General features: G+C 44.8%; 1 protein-coding gene across 1 annotated transcript in view; it reads left to right on the top strand.

Annotated features, from left to right (window-relative positions):
* Positions 1-493: 493 nt before the first annotated feature.
* LOC129861855 (plakophilin-3-like) overlaps positions 494-18,063 on the top strand; it is a 42,956-nt gene continuing 25,386 nt past the window's right edge. The window contains exons 1-6 of the mRNA XM_055932996.1: positions 494-949; positions 12,260-12,351; positions 14,490-14,696; positions 15,142-15,279; positions 17,097-17,339; positions 17,736-17,972. Coding sequence (XP_055788971.1) covers positions 721-949; positions 12,260-12,351; positions 14,490-14,696; positions 15,142-15,279; positions 17,097-17,339; positions 17,736-17,972 — 1,146 coding nt within the window. The 5' untranslated portion in view covers positions 494-720. The remainder of the gene's footprint in view (positions 950-12,259; positions 12,352-14,489; positions 14,697-15,141; positions 15,280-17,096; positions 17,340-17,735; positions 17,973-18,063) is intronic.

Here is an 18,063-nt window from a genome sequence, read left to right as displayed (position 1 = left end):
GATACACACTCCGGGCTCAGCACACCTTGTGTCAGTCAGAGCTTTAATCACACTGCACCCTTCCTTGCTGTGTGGTTGGCTCTATTCAAAACAAATCAAACTTTATTTAAAGGGGCTTTTGATCTATATCAGAAAATATTTGTATATTTAAAAAGTTTGTGGAATTGGAGAAAAAAAAGAAGTGTTTCCACATATGAATAACCTATTTTAATTGTTGTTGTTGTGATTATTAATACTGCTCTCTATTATTGTTATTGTTAATAGCAGTATCAATGTTAACATTAGTAATATTATTATTAATATTATTTATATCTATGTCATTATATTCTGTCATTAATTCTATTGGACTATCCACTTTACGAAATAGACATGACCTACAGTACAGAGTGAGAGAGATTATTTCCGTCAGGTAGCCTGTACTCTCTCTCTCTCACAGACTCCACCCCGTTGCTATTTCAAGCAGATACCGTTCATTTCCGAAGGAGCAGTCTTTCGAAAAGTATCTCACACCTACCTGAGTGAGAAACTCAACAACCAATATCGATTAAACTGATTCCAAAATTAATTATTTCCCGGAACAGAATTTGTTAAAACGAAAAACAGACAAACACACAGCGCTCTCGGTTAGAATACTTGGAACTTTTATATTCACTTTTATATTCCATTTTCCTGGGACTGGCAACTACATTGTACATCCAACGGTCACAACCGATCTTCGAAATGAGTATCGTGGCTCAAGACCATGTATTTTTGTCCGCTTTGCAGCCCAAGACCGCCGTCAGCACCTACGCGGTCCCGTCCGAGATCCAGCTCGGGGGGAATGGGGGCACCCTGTCGGATGAGGTGGCCCGGGGAAAGCGGGTCCAGCAGCAGGTTGCTATGCGGCTCGCCGAGAAATCTTCGACGCTTCCGAGACAGAACGGCTCAGCAGCACACTATTCCTCCTCAGGTAGGACCGAACTAATCTCCTATGGTGACATGGCACTCAAATGTACAGCAGGCTACTGATTTGACACATAAGTAAACTATTGACTTGGCAATTAAATGTGTTTACTGTAGCTGAACAATGTATTTAGCGTATTTCTACTAAATGCCCATATGGGCCGATCCAGACCCGTTAAACGCGCATAAATGGAACGTTATTTCAATTTTTATGTACTTTTCTCTAATACCATATTCTGATCTGGAATTTATGCTATGAAAATAGCATGCTATTCACCAGCTAACTATTCGTTTGTGGTGGAGATGAAGGTGTGGCGCAGGTGTGTGTCTAGGATTGTCTAGGACGTGTGTCTACAGATAAACCATATTCTGTCCTTGATTTAATTCCCTAATAATTCCACAGCCTTTACTCAAGGGAGGAAACCACGAATAAAGTCGAGCGAACCTACCAGTTCTGAGTGGGGAAAAAATAATCTACTTTATTTATTCTTTTGTTGTGGATATAAATAATACCATTTTCTATCCACTGTGATTTACAACTTGATAAGAGCTCGGTAAATGAGTCATCCGTTTGGATAAGACGATTGTAAATATAAATTACAATTGTTTTAGATTTACTGGAGACCAAATGTGAAACAAGTCATACGGCAACAAACTGAAACATATCAACTTTCCCACGGTGAAGTTGATGAAATACAGTGTGCCGTTAAATGCAGAATTTGAAATTATATGTCCTTTTAACTTTGTATCACGTTACATATGCCTATCTGGAGCCAATGTCAATAAGGCCCACTGTGTTTCCTAAAGGTGTGGGCATTAGTGTGTCATAATAGGCTAACGTCGTGCAATCATTTAGGGGGACATGTAGCCCTATTAGAATCATGATGGGAACTCAGACCCCCAACGTAGCAATTTAAACATGGATCCCGGTGTGCTGTTCACCATTACTGGACCATTGTCATTAGGCTACAGCTCCATGATTAGTACATATACAGGGTCTTCATAGAACTATTGGTTGTTGAATTTGACTATGACAACTTTCAGGATTAAAATGTTTTATTCACCAATATATTTAGTTGTGTACAAGGCTGTCCAAACCTGTTTTTAATGGTTCATAAATACTTTCCTATCCCTAAATAATCTACAAGATCAGTTTTTTTTTTTTTTTTATCTACCAATTGGGGCTGAAACGGAGACGAATATGCATATATTTAAATTACTTTGTTTCTCTGATCACTAATGTTCTGAACCCGTTTCCTCGATATATTCTAGTCAATGTATTTAAATCTGTTGACAAAATCAAGTAATTGGGAATGGCTGAAGATAAATGTACTGAAAAGCCTTTTGTACCTCTGAGTATCTGTGTTTGACTTTCCACACCTGTCAGGTTTTGTTTTCTCTCCATGCAGGAAATGTTGGAGGGAAAGTATTCATTCATTCAACGCACGCACGCACGCACGCACACACACGCATGCACACACACGCATGCACACACACACACACACACACACACACGCCACACACGAACACACACCTCTAGCACCATGTTGCCTTGTAATTACGTTTCTCCTTCTTCGGACACTTCCCTATCGGTTGACTTGTTCACATGACCGTATTAGCTGAGTCGACCGTGCTGAAGACTACGGTTTAGTGTGTGGTACCTGTGTAGTCTACAGAATGACATGGGAGCAGAAACAGGATATGTCGCATAGCGTTTCTTTTCTAATAAAAAAACAAAAAACTGATTGTTGACTCACTGATCTAAACCTCTCACTTCATGGGAAATATATAGGCAACTGTTCTCTGACTATTACCATGCTGTAATTTAGGGTATGACCAGCTTGGTGTATCATACCTCTCTACTCATACAGTGAAACTGGTCCGGTATATCCCGAAGGCAGACAGAGACACACCTATCTGAAGAAGACAGCAACAGTCAACAGGACTTCTTCTATCTGGGACAACACTGTCATGGGGTGTTGTGGTGTTGTCAGCAGGGTCTCAGCCATGGGGTGTTGTGGTGTTGTCAGCAGGGCCTCAGCCATGGGGTGTTGTGGTGTTATCAGCAGGGTCTCAGCCATGAGGTGTTGTGGTGTTATCAGCAGGGCAGGGTCTCAGCCATGGGGTGTTGTGGTGTTGTCAGCAGGGCCTCAGCCATGGGGTGTTGTGGTGTTGTCAGCAGGGCCTCAGCCATGGGGTGTTGTGGTGTTATCAGCAGGGTCTCAGCCATGAGGTGTTGTGGTGTTATCAGCAGGGCAGGGCCTCAGCCATGGGGTGTTGTGGTGTTGTCAGCAGGGCCTCAGCCATGGGGTGTTGTGGTGTTATCAGCAGGGCCTCAGCCATGGGGTGTTGTGGTGTTGTCAGCAGGGCCTCAGCCATGAGGTGTTGTGGTGTTATCAGCAGGGTCTCAGCCATGAGGTGTTGTGGTGTTGTCAGCAGGGCCTCAGCCATGGGGTGTTGTGGTGTTATCGGCAGGGTCTCAGCCATGGGGTGTTGTGGTGTTGTCAGCAGGGCAGGGCCTCAGTCATGGGGTGTTGTGGTGTTGTCAGCAGGGCCTCAGCCATGGGGTGTTGTGGTGTTATCAGCAGGGCAGGGCCTCAGCCATGGGGTGTTGTGGTGTTATCAGCAGGGCAGGGCCTCAGCCATGGGGTGTTGTGGTGTTGTCAGCAGGGTCTCAGCCATGGGGTGTTGTGGTGTTGTCAGCAGGGCCTCAGCCATGGGGTGTTGTGGTGTTGTCAGCAGGGCCTCAGCCATGGGGTGTTGTGGTGTTGTCAGGAGGGCCTCAGCCATGGAGTGTTGTGGTGTTATCAGCAGGGCAGGGCCTCAGCCATGGGATGTTGTGGTGCTGTCAGCAGGGCCTCAGCCATGGGGTGTTGTGGTGTTGTCAGCAGGGCCTCAGCCATGGGGTGTTGTGGTGTTGTCAGCAGGGCCTCAGCCATGGGGTGATGTGGTGTTATCAGCAGGGCCTCAGCCATGGGGTGTTGTGGTGTTGTCAGCAGGGCCTCAGCCATGGGGTGTTGTGGTGTTGTCAGCAGGGCCTCAGCCATGGGGTGATGTGGTGTTGTCAGCAGGGTCTCAGCCATGGGGTGTTGTGGTGTTGTCAGCAGGGCCTCAGCCTTGGGGTGTTGTGGTGTTATCAGCAGGGCAGGGACTCAGCCATGGGGTGTTGTGGTGTTATCAGCAGGGTCTCAGCCATGGGGTGTTGTGGTGTTGTCAGCAGGGCAGGGTCTCAGCCATGGGGTGTTGTGGTGTTGTCAGCAGGGCAGGGTCTCAGCCATGAGGTGTTGTGGTGTTGTCAGCAGGGCCTCAGCCATGGGGTGTTGTGGTGTTGTCAGCAGGGCCTCAGCCATGGGGTGTTGTGGTGTTGTCAGCAGGGCCTCGGCCATGGGGTGTTGTGGTGTTATCAGCAGGGCAGGGCCTCAGCCATGGGGTGTTGTGGTGTTATCAGCAGGGTCTCAGCCATGAGGTGTTGTGGTGTTATCAGCAGGGTCTCAGCCATGAGGTGTTGTGGTGTTGTCAGCAGGGCCTCAGCCATGGGGTGTTGTGGTGTTATCAGCAGGGTCTCAGCCATGGGGTGTTGTGGTGTTATCAGCAGGGTCTCAGCCATGGGGTGTTGTGGTGTTGTCAGCAGGGTCTCAGTCATGGGGTGTTGTGGTGTTATCAGCAGGGTCTCAGCCATGGGGTGTTGTGGTGTTGTCAGCAGGGCAGGGCCTCAGTCATGGGGTGTTGTGGTGTTGTCAGCAGGGCCTCAGCCATGGGGTGTTGTGGTGTTATCAGCAGGGCCTCAGCCATGGGGTGTTGTGGTGTTGTCAGCAGGGCCTCAGCCATGGGGTGTTGTGGTGTTGTCAGCAGGGCCTCAGCCATGGGGTGTTGTGGTGTTATCAGCAGGGTCTCAGCCATGGGGTGTTGTGGTGTTGTCAGCAGGGCAGGGCCTCAGCCATGGGGTGTTGTGGTGTTGTCAGCAGGGCAGGGCCTCAGCCATGGGGTGTTGTGGTGTTATCAGCAGGGCCTCAGCCATGGGGTGTTGTGGTGTTGTCAGCAGGGCCTCAGCCATGGGGTGTTGTGGTGTTGTCAGCAGGGCCTCAGCCATGGGGTGTTGTGGTGTTATCAGCAGGGCCTAAGCCATGGGGTGTTGTGGTGTTGTCAGCAGGGCCTCAGCCATGGGGTGTTGTGGTGTTATCAGCAGGACAGGGCCTCAGCCATGGGGTGTTGTGGTGTTGTCAGCAGGGCAGGGCCTCAGCCATGGGGTGTTGTGGTGTTATCAGCAGGGCCTCAGCCATGGGGTGTTGTGGTGTTGTCAGCAGGGCCTCAGCCATGGGGTGTTGTGGTGTTGTCAGCAGGGCCTCAGCCATGGGGTGTTGTGGTGTTATCAGCAGGGCCTAAGCCATGGGGTGTTGTGGTGTTGTCAGCAGGGCCTCAGCCATGGGGTGTTGTGGTGTTATCAGCAGGACAGGGCCTCAGCCATGGGGTGTTGTGGTGTTATCAGCAGGGCAGGGACTCAGCCATGGGGTGTTGTGGTGTTGTCAGCAGGGCCTCAGCCATGGGGTGTTGTGGTGTTATCAGCAAGGCAGGGACTCAGCCATGGGGTGTTGTGGTGTTGTCAGCAGGGCCTCAGCCTTGGGGTGTTGTGGTGTTATCAGCAGGGCAGGGACTCAGCCATGGGGTGTTGTGGTGTTGTCAGCAGGGCTCAGCCATGGGGTGTTGTGGTGTTATCAGCCGGGTCTCAGCCATGAGGTGTTGTGGTGTTGTCAGCAGGGCCTCAGCCATGGGGTGTTGTGGTGTTGTCAGCAGGGCAGGGCCTCAGTCATGGGGTGTTGTGGTGTTGTCAGCAGGGCAGGGTCTCAGCCATGGGGTGTTGTGGTGTTGTCAGCAGGGTCTCAGCCATGGGGTGTTGTGGTGTTATCAGCAGGGCAGGGCCTCAGCCATGGGGTGTTGTGGTGTTGTCAGCAGGGTCTCAGCCATGGGGTGTTGTGGTGTTGTCAGCAGGGCCTCAGCCATGAGGTGTTGTGGTGTTGTCAGCAGGGCCTCAGCCATGGGGTGTTGGGGTCTTGTCAGCAGGGCCTCAGCCATCGGGTGTGTCTCTCTTTTACGTCTACATTTCTCACCTCTCACTCTTTCCCTCTCTTTTTCTTACCTTATCCTTCACCAACCGGTTTGTTGCCTGAGGTTCTGACTCAGCTAAGCATGAAGCTCACACACCTCTACCGTCTGCCTACCTGCCTGGAAACACACACACACACACACACACACACACACACACACACACACACACACACACACACACACACACACACACACACACACACACACACACACACACACACACACACAGACAGACAGTCTTTCAACATTGTACTGGACGTTAGCAGTGGTAAAAGTATTGCTTCCATTCAGTATAAAGTATTCCATCTGTGGTGCCAATCTGCCCCACAGTCTTGTTGTCCCTGTGTGGCCTGTTTTCGAGCCTGTTGGGAAATCACTTGCTGGGTTATAGGTCTCACCCTGTACTTCAACACAGGGGATCAGTCTCTTTGAGGTTTGAGAGAGAGAGAGAGAGAGAGAGAGAGAGAGAGAGAGAGAGAGAGAGAGAGAGAGAGAGAGAGAGAGAGAGAGAGAGAGAGAGAGAGAGAGAGAGAGAGAGAGAGAGAGAGAGAGAGAGAGAGAGAGAGAGAGAGAGAGAGAGAGTATGTCAGGGGGACCAGTCCCTTTGAGAGAGAGAGTATGTCAGGGGGACCAGTCCCTTTGAGAGAGAGAGTATGTCAGGGGGACCAGTCCCTTTGAGAGAGAGAGTATGTCAGGGGGACCAGTCCCTTTGAGAGAGAGAGTATGTCAGGGGGACCAGTCCCTTTGAGAGAGAGTATGTCAGGGGGACCAGTCCCTTTGAGAGAGAGTATGTCAGGGGGACCAGTCCCTTTGAGAGAGGGAGAGAGAGTATGTCAGGGGGATCAGTCCCATTTCCTTTGTGTTAGGATATGACAGGGGCCAACAGTCATTTCTGTGAGATCATTTCTGGTAAATGAAGGATCTGTCTGGACCCGTCTATGCTCACAGCTCCCCTATAATTTAAGCAGGTCATGTCACAGCATGTGAAACATTTAAATGTAATCAAATTGTCTCCTCTCTCTGCACACACTGGTTCTCACAAACATATTCCTCCGGGACAGGATGCATCATCAGTCTATCTGGACTATAAATGCACTTTGTTTATGTCTCCATGTACAGTAGTTACTGTACAAATATGATTTAGAACAATGACAATAACAATATGTATGTTATAAAACAACAATAATATAGTATCTTATAGAACAATAACAATATGTATGTTATAAAACAACAATAATATAGTATCTTATAGAACAATAACAATATGTATGTTATAAAACAACAATAATATAGTATCTTATAGAACAATAACAATATGTATGTTATAAAACAACAATAATATAGTATCTTATAGAACAATAACAATATGTATGTTATAAAGCAACAGTAACAACAACAACAATATGTATGTTATAGAACAACAACAATATGTATGTTATAGAACAACAACAATAACAATATGTATGTTATAGAACAACAACAATATGTATGTTATAGAACAACAACAATAACAATATGTATGTTATAGAACAACAACAATATGTATGTTATAGAACAACAACAATAACAATATGTATGTTATAGAACAACAACAATATGTATGTTATAGAACAACAACAATAACAATATGTATGTTATAGAACAACAACAATATGTATGTTATAGAACAATAACAATATGTATATTATAGAACAATAACAATATGTATGTTATAGAACAATAACAATATGTATGTTATAGAACAATAACAATATGTATGTTATAGAACAACAACAATATGTATGTTATAGAACAACAACAATAACAATATGTATGTTATAGAACAACAACAATATGTATGTTATAGAACAATAACAATATGTATATTATAGAACAATAACAATATGTATGTTATAGAACAACAACAATAACAATATGTATATTATAGAACAATAACAATATGTATGTTATAGAACAACAACAATAACAATATGTATGTTATAGAACAATAACAATATGTATATTATAGAACAATAACAATATGTATGTTATAGAACAACAACAATAACAATATGTATGTTATAGAACAATAACAATATGTATATTATAGAACAACAACAATAACGACAACAATATGTATATTATAGAACAATAACAATAACAATATGTATATTATAGAACAATAACAATAACAATATGTATGTTATAGAACAATAACAATAACAATATGTATGTTTTAAAAAAATAATTACAATGTGTTTGTTAATATGTATTGGACATTAAATTACATTTCTATTGAAAAACATAGTTTTAGATATTTGTAGTTTAAACACAAACCTGTGTCAGTTTCACTATAAATAAGATAACAGAGACACCCTAACCCTAACCCTGACCCCTAACCCCTAACCCTAAACATAATCCCTAACCCTGACCCTAACCCTAACCCTAAACCTGACCCTCACCCCTAACCCCTAACCCTAACCCTCACCCTAACCCTGACCCTAACCCTAACCCCTACCCCTAACCCTGACCCTCACCCCTAACCCCTCACCCTAACCCAACCCTAACCCCTACCCCTAACCCCTAACCCAACCCTAACCCTAACCCTGACCCTCAGCCTAACCCTAACCCCTAACCAAACCCTAACCCTAAACATAACCCCTAACCCTGACCCTCACCCCTAACCCCTCACCCTCACCCCTAACCCCTCCCCCTAACCCCTCACCCTAACCCCTCACCCTCACCCCTCACCCTAACCCTAACCCCTAATCCCTCAACCCTAACCCAACCCTAACCCTAACCGTAAGGTCACTGCTCTCTGTCAGTTAAGGCTGTCTGTCTCTCTGTCTCTGTGTCTGTCTCTCTGTCTCTCTGTCTGTCGCTCTGTCTCGGTGTCTGTCTCTCTGTCTGTCTCTGTGTCTGTCTCTCTGTCTCTGTGTCTGTCTCTCTGTCTCTGTGTCTGTCTCTCTGTCTGTCTCTCTGTCTCTCTGTCTGTCTCTCTGTCTCTCTGTCTCTCTGTCTGTCTCTGTGTCTGTCTCTCTGTCTCTGTGTCTGTCTCTCTGTCTGTCTGTCTGTCTCTCTGTCTGTCTCTCTGTCTCTGTGTCTGTCTCTCTGTCTGTCTCTGTGTCTGTCTCTCTGTCTCTGTGTCTGTCTCTCTGTCAGTTATTAAGGCTGTCTGTCTCTCCTGAGGACACTGCGCTGTTTTCTTTTAAATACTTTAACTGTGTCTGAAGTAATACATCCAATGGAATAGCCCCGATGCTAATCCCGCCCCTCCGGCGCTACAGCCTTGCTCACATGCTCAAAGTATTTAAAAGAAAACAAATTGCTATTTGCACCCAGGTTAGGCTGGTGTGACGCAGGTACTGTATCAGTATTGTTGTCCTGACAACCAGGTCAGAATATAGCTGATCACATGTTGGTGTAATGGGTGGTGTGTGTGTGTGTGTGTGTGTGTGTGTGTGTGTGTGTGTGTGTGTGTGTGTGTGTGTGTGTGTGTGTGTGTGTGTGTGTGTGTGTGTGTGTGTGTGTGTGTGTGTGTGTGTGTGTGTGTGTGTGTGTGTGTGTGTGTGTGTGTGTGTGTGCGTGCAGACGTGCTTGTGTGTGTGTGTGTGTGTGTGTGTGTGTGTGTGTGTGTGTGTGTGTGTGTGTGTGTGTGTGTGTGTGTGTGTGTGTGTGTGTGTGTGCGTGCGTGCGTGCGTGCGTGCGTGCGTGCGTGCGTGCGTGCGTGCGTGTGTGTGAGTAAACAGCAACCTGAGTTGTTGGTCTTGTATAGTTTATGCAAAAAGGTCCAGTTCGTTAGTTTACATTATTAGGTGTAATTATGACATTATGATCCCTTTCCTCTTACTGCTGCTCTCTCTGGGTCTGATTCCGACTCAGACTTACCGTATGCAGGTGCATGATGGGCTTTGCAGGCGTGGTTCCCTTGCACACGCTGAATACATTTAATGTAACTACTGAAAACCCTCCCACTTGCTGGCCAACATATTTTCTCATGGACGTTTTTTCATTCAATAGGGTTTTCAGTATCTGTATCTAAAGTCATCCCTTTAAGTATGGTGTACCTTTAATTTGAATTTTCTCTGACAGACTCAGAAAATATACGGAGAGAACGGTTCAGAAAATTACGGATCAATGAAAGAATGCCGAGTAAATACACACGTAACGGGTCTTGTTTTCAGCACCAATTGTTCAATCCATGAAATATTGAAAGGTGAGAAAAGTCTACAATAGGAGTTGACCAGTAGTCCTATAAATCTACCCTGATAATCCTAACTAATCATGGAACTGTGACTTACATTTAAGTCATTTAGCAGACGCTCTTATCCAGAGCGACTTACAAATTGGACAAGTCAGTTAAGAACAAATTCTTATTTACAATGACGGCCTAGGAACAGTGGGTTAACTGCCTTGTTCAGGGGCAGAACGACAGATTTGTACCTTGTCAGCTCAGGGATTTGAACTTGCAACCTTTCAGTTACTAGACCAACGCTCTAACCACTAGGCTACCCTGCCGCCCCAGGTGATGCCAACGGTCCGGGTCATCGTTGAACCGTGAGCCAGGCTCCAGGTTTAAACTGCTACATAATGATTCTAGTAGGTTACACTCCAAAAGGGGTTCTTTGTAAGGCAAAGGCTTCTACCTAGAACCTCGTGGTACTGTAGCACCAATTCCTCTATGGGGACAAACCCGAAGAACCCTACATGATTCTACTCACCACCTTTCCCCCCCCCCCGAAGAGTGTACACGTCCCAAATTATTGTCATAGGTGAACCTAATATGATCCACTATAGCAAACGATCCTCAGGAACAACCACACAAATATCACACAGGAAACAAAGGTAAATTAACACTAAAGTTATAAATGTGAGGAAACTAACACTAAAGTTATAAATGTGAGGAAACTAACACTAAAGTTATAAATGTGAGGAAACTAACACTAAAGTTATAAATGTAAGGAAACTAACACTAAATGTCATCTCTGCACGTTATAAGGCATTTCATCAACTTCACTGTGGAAAAGGTGATACTTGAGTTCTGCTGTCATGTGACTTGTTTCACATTTGATCTCCAGCACATAATAAGGTCAAATAGATCAAAAATCATTTTCATGTACATTTACAATCCCCTTTATCGAAACGGAATGCTCATTTACCTTGCTCTTATCAATAGCTCTGATCAAGTTGTAAATTACGATGGATGGAGAATGGTGTTATTCCATTCCACACCTTTATATATTTGATCTCCACCCCCCAAAAAGAATAGCGGTTGAATAGCAGGATGTTCTCATGCTTAACTTCCAGGTCAGGATACGGGTGGAGAGAAAAGTGCATAAAAAAATGTATTATGTTCCATTTATACGTACTTAACTCGGGTGGGAATTCCCCCCCAGCTGTCTAACACCTATACTCTCACACGGTCCCGTGTGGCTCAGTTGGTAGAGCATGGCGCTTGCAACGCCAGGGTTGTGGGTTCAATTCCCACGGGGGGACCAGGATGAATATGTATGAACTTTCCAATTTGTAAGTCGCTCTGGATAAGAGCATCTGCTAAATGACGTAAATGTACTATGTAGCTATCAACAACACCTGCCTATGTAAACCGTACTTTATGAAGGGACCTACAGTTATAACCACACTGGACCTTGTATCCAGTCATACTATAATAAAATGTCCCAACAAGTTTTACGATGTCATATCCCATATTATTATACTAATTATGTCAATGTCATTTCAATGTTTGTTATGGGTGTGGAGGTGGCGGTAAATAACACAAGGCCTCGTTGTTTTGGAGGGCTTCCGAGTGGCGCGGAGGTCTAAGGCACTGCTTCTCAGTGCAAGAGGCGTCACTATAGAACCTGGTTCGAATCCAGGCTGTATCACATCCGGGCCGTGATTGGGAGTCCCATAGGGCGGTGCACAATTGGCCCACCGTCGTCGGGGTTTGGCCGGAGTAGACTGTTGTTGTAAATAAGAATTTGTTCTTAACTGACTTGCCTAGTTAAATTAAAAAAAATAAAAAAAATTAAATGTCAGGTCCTTCCTTAGTGTTGTCTTTAAATTGGATCAGGCTTTGGTGGGCTGATTCAGGTCCTTCCTTAGTGTTGTCTTTAAATTGGATCAGGCTTTGGTGGGCTGATTCAGGTCCTTCCTTAGTGTTGTCTTTAAATTGGATCAGGCTTTGGTGTGCGGTTTAATGACTGTCAGATTTTCCCTCTCTTTTGTTTTCTAGAACACGGCGGATCATCAACAATGAAGTACCATACCTTCAACCCAGGGTTCAGCTCCAAGTCCTACGCCTACACAGGCTCCAGACCTGTCATGGTGAGTGGTAGCCCTGTCTACACAGGCTCCAGACCTGTCATGGTGAGTGGTAGCCCTGCCTACACAGGCTCCAGACCTGTCATGGTGAGTGGTAGCCCTGTCTACACAGCCTCCAGACCTGTCATGGTGAGTGGTAGTCCTGTCTACACAGGCTCCAGACCTGTCATGGTGAGTGGTAGCCCTGTCTACACAGGCTCCAGACCTGTCATGGTGAGTGGTAGCCCTGTCTACACAGCCTCCAGACCTGTCATGGTGAGTGGTAGTACTGTCTACACAGCCTCCAGACCTGTCATGGTGAGTGGTAGTCTTAGGCACTAGGTATTACAAACAATACCGGCCTACCAGAACTTATTCTTACTCTTAGGGAAATATTGCATCCCTTACACATCCAGTGGTTTCTCGATATCAGATCATACGTTCGGCAAAAGGCCCATGAAGACCTAAGCGGTTGGTCATCGCCAAATAAAGACATTATAGACACTATCTGTTTACATGAACACGTGGACAGTATACTGTGTGTTTGCCGTCTGCAGCTCCCTGTAAATATACAGTGGGGATGGATTCACAGTGCAGTGTGCCAGAGCCAGTGAGCCAGGTCTTCTCTGGAAGTGTGGTATTTCACAGCAGCTCTCCACCAATCTCTCCAGGACCTTAAGTCCACCCTCCAGAATCCTCTACATCTCACAGTCAGAATGATTCCACCCTCCAGAATCCTCTACATCTCACAGTCAGAATGATTCCCCCCTCCAGATTCCTCTACATCTCACAGTCAGAATGATTCCACCCTCCAGATTCCTCCACATCTCACAGTCAGAATGATTCCACCCTCCAGAATGCTCTACATCTCACAGTCAGAATGATTCCACCTTCTAGAATCCTCTACATCTCACAGTCAGAATGATTCCACCCTCCAGAATGCTCTACATCTCACAGTCAGAATGATTCCACCTTCTAGAATCCTCTACATCTCACAGTCAGAATGATTCCACCCTCCAGAATCCTCTACATCTCACAGTCAGAATGATTCCACCCTCCAGAATCCTCTACATCTCACAGTCAGAATGATTCCACCTTCTAGAATCCTCTACATCTCACAGTCAGAATGATTCCACCCTCCAGATTCCTCCACATCTCACAGTCAGAATGATTCCACCCTCCAGAATCCTCTACATCTCACAGTCAGAATGATTCCACCCTCTAGAATCCTCTACATCTCACAGTCAGAATGATTCCACCCTCCATATTCCTCCACATCTCACAGTCAGAATGATTCCACCCTCCAGAATCCTCTACATCTCACAGTCAGAATGATTCCACCCTCCAGAATCCTCTACTTCTCACAGTCAGAATGAGTCCACCCTCCAGAATCCTCTACATCTCACAGTCAGAATGATTCCACCCTCCAGATTCCTCTACATCTCACAGTCAGAATGATTCCACCCTCCAGATTCCTCTACATCTCACAGTCAGAATGATTCCACCCTCTAGAATCCTCTACATCTCACAGTCAGAATGATTCCACCCTCCAGAATCCTCTACATCTCACAGTCAGAATGATTCAACCTCATGTTAGCATAGCAGATGTCATTAGACTATGACACCATTACACAATGACACTCTTGAATGAACTTTCATTGATACATTCATTGATTTAATGAATGTAATATTTTTCCAGACGTATATTGTGTTTTTGTAATAGATTCAGCAAATATCCAGTAGATTATTTAAGTACATCGTTCAGATGACAGGGTAATATAGCAGCAACATAAAGAATTGCATTAGTGGCCTTGTTGACTGTAAAAGAAAATCGAAACCCTAACAATTTCCCATGACTTTACAATTAGCGTTGCGCAATGTAGGTGCACAGACTTTCATTTGTGTCAACCACTCCCTTTTATGACAGTGACTTATTGCATTTACAGAATCTAATAAGGATTCAACAAGCCTTTGTTCCATCGTGCCCCTAAGCTTTCTATTGCGGGGGGTAGGGGGGTTGTGTCTCGGGGGGTTGGTTAAACGTCTTCTTCTTTATTCTTCTCCTCCTTCCTCATCTTCTCCTCCTCTTCCTCTTCCCCTCCACCTCCTCCTTCCTCCCCATCCTCTTTTTCCCCTCCTATTCCTCCTCCTCTGTCCCCCAGACACCCAATGTGTCTCACTACTCAGGCGGTTTCTCCTCCCACTCGGCGGTGGACCTGGGAGGTGGTCAGAGGGTCACCATGGGAGGTGGAGGAAGAGGAGGAGGTGGTGGAAGAGGAGGAGGTGGAGGTGGAGGAGGAGGTGGAGGGTACATGTACCAAGATGACATGCGCACAGGAGGGGGTTCCCTAGGAGGAGGGGGCTACCAGGTAACATTTTAAGGATTCACTTTATTTTAATGATGTATTGTATTTTAGTGATTTATTGTATTTTAATGATTTACTGTATTTTTGTGATTTACTGTATTTTAAAGATTTATTGTATTTGAATAATTTACTGTAGTTTTATTATTTACTGTATTTTAGTGATTTACTGTATTTTAATGATTTATTGTATTTTAATGATTTACTGTAGTTTTATTATTTACTGTATTTTAATGGTTTAATGTATTTTAATAATGTATTGTATTCTGTGTACTGTAAATCTATGTGTACTGAATCTATACCACATAACAAATATATTTGAATGATTAATTATAATTACTTTACTATATATGCAGTATTTAGTATACAGTAATAATTGCTTTAATTAGTGTGTCTACAGTAATATACTGTAAATTCCATGGTGCTGGTTTATTTATGTTTTGTTCTACAGGTAGGAGGGGTCTCCCGGGGAGGAGGAGGGGGGAACATGAGGGGCCAACAGATGTCCTCTGTGATCCGGACGATGAGCCGTGGGCCAGACCCAGAGATCTCTCTGCGCGCCATGAGGCTCCAGAACCTGCCTGCACAGGTATAGTAATTTATATATTATGTTTTGTGTGTGTATTGTGTGAACGTCAAAGTTTTTTCTTGCAAGTGTTGTTCTATGTATCTGTATTGTTGATGTCTTTCTACCTGGAATGATGATGATCTGGATTGATGATGATCTGGATTGATGATGATCTGGATTGATGATGATCTGGATTGATGTGGGTCTGGGTTGATGATGATCTGGATTGATGTGGGTCTGGGTTGATGATGATCTGGATTGATGTGGGTCTGGGTTGATGATGATCTGGATTGATGATGATCTGGTTGATGATGATCTGGATTGATGATGAGCTGGGTTGATGTGGATGTTGATGATGATCTGGGTTGATGTGGATGTTGATGATGATCTGGGTTGATGGGGATCTGGATTGATGATGATCTGGGTTGATGAGGATGTTGATGATGATCTGGATTGATGGGGATGTTGACGATGATCTGGAATGATGATAATCTGGAATGATGATGATCTGGAATGATGATGATCTGGATTGATGTGGATGTTGATGATGATCTGGATTGATGATGATCTTAGTTGATGATGATCTGGGTTGATGATGATCTGGGTTGATGATGATCTGGAATGATGATGATATGGATTGATGATGATCTGGATTGATGTGGATGTTGATGATGATGATCTGGATTGATGATGATATGGATTGATGGGGATCTGGATTGATGTGGATGTTGATGATGATCTGGATTGATGATGATCTGGATTGATGTGGATGTTGATGATGATCTGGATTGATGATGATCTGGGTTGATGTGGATGTTGATGATGATCTGGATTGATGATGATCTGGTTTGATGATGATTTGGATTGATGATGATCTGGGTTGATGATGATCTGGGTTGATGATGATTTGGATTGATGATGATCTGGATTGATGATGATCTGGATTGATGATGATCTGGGTTGATGATGATTTGGATTGATGATGATCTGGATTGATGATGATCTGGATTGATGTGGATGTTGACGATGATCTGGATTGATGATGATCTGGATTGATGATGATCTGGATTGATGATGATCTGGGTTGATGATGATCTGGATTGATGTGGATGTTGACGATGATCTGGATTGATGTGGGTCTGGATTGATGATGATCTGGTTTGATGATGATCTGGATTGATGATGATCTGGATTGATGTGGATGTTGATGATGATGATCTGGATTGATGATGATCTGGTTTGATGATGATCTGGATTGATGATGATCTGGGTTGATGGGGATCTGGATTGATGATGATCTGGATTGATGTGGATGTTGATGATGATCTGGGTTGATGATGATCTGGATTGATGATGATCTGGATTGATGATGATCTGGATTGATGATGATCTGGATTGATGATGATCTGGATTGATGATGATCTGGATTGATGTGGATCTGGATTGATGATGATCTGGATTGATGTGGATCTGGATTGATGATGATCTGGATTGATGATGATGTTGATGATGATGATCTGGATTGATGTGGATGTTGATGATGATGATCTGGGTTGATGTGGATGTTGATGATGATCTGGATTGATGGGGATCTGGATTGATGTGGATGTTGATGATGATCTGGATTGATGATGATCTGGATTGATGTGGATCTGGATTGATGATGATCTGGATTGATGTGGATGTTGATGATGATGATCTGGATTGATGTGGATGTTGATGATGATGATCTGGGTTGATGTGGATGTTGATGATGATGATCTGGGTTGATGTGGATGTTGATGATGATCTAGATTGATGATGATCTGGGTTGATGATGATCTGAATCTTGTTCTCAGCCGTCTCCGGTGGCAGCCTGGGTGGCCGCGGACGTCAGCGATGGCTGCAGCCTGGCCTCAGACCGCGATGCCACCTTCAGCCGACAGCAGTCTGTCTACAGCACTGTTAGCGGAGGAGCCTACAGCTCTGGGACACAAATGAGACAGGCAGGAGGAGGAGGAATGGGAGGAGGAGGGTCCATGGTACCCATGAGGCGCTCACTCAGCGGGACACTAGCCCAGGGCGGAGGAGGGGAGATGATGGTTGGTGGAGCCCTACCGGAATTTTGACACAAGATTAACACATTCCGTTTGCATGGCATGTGAAATGACCCGATAACCTGTTTCTTATACAATTGAAATGTGTTTTCGGAAACAAACAATGCACTCCTAACTAGCTTTACATGCTGACCACACCGCTCGCGTTGCAAACTAAATGTACGCATGCATGTCATTTAATCATTTCATCCACGAGCGTCTGCGTCGCTAGGCGCTAAAATACAACTTGGTTCTTTGTAAAAAAGCAAAGACAGGCTTAAAAGGCATTTTTTAAAGTGTCACAGTACAACCTTCTTCACAGTAAAAAAAAAAAAAACATTTTATTTTATAACGATTGTATTTCCAACAGATGTTTTTAATACGTTTCTAAACATCCGGTAGGGAGGAGAGGAGATGATGACGGTTCAGCAGCAGCAGCATTCCTTTAAAGGGCCAGCGTTCCGCACCATCAGCAGGATCAACAACAGGAACAACAGAATGTCCATGGGCAGCATGTCTGGGGCTTCTACCTTCCCTCCCCCCGGGGGCTCCATGTCTGGGGCTTCTACCTTCCACCCCCCCGGGGGGTACAGCAGCGTCGGTGGGGGGGATGGAGGAGGTGGGTTCGTGATGGGCCAGGTGAGGGTAACGATATGTTACATTTCATTTAATTTGCATGTAAATGTATTTTTTGAGGTCAACATAAAGAACCCACTATGATAATACAACA

Source organism: Salvelinus fontinalis, chromosome 9 (genome assembly GCF_029448725.1).
Source record: "Salvelinus fontinalis isolate EN_2023a chromosome 9, ASM2944872v1, whole genome shotgun sequence".
NCBI lineage: Eukaryota > Metazoa > Chordata > Actinopteri > Salmoniformes > Salmonidae > Salvelinus > Salvelinus fontinalis.
Note: the sequence above shows the minus strand (reverse complement) of the source record. Positions and strands in the feature narration are given on the sequence as shown.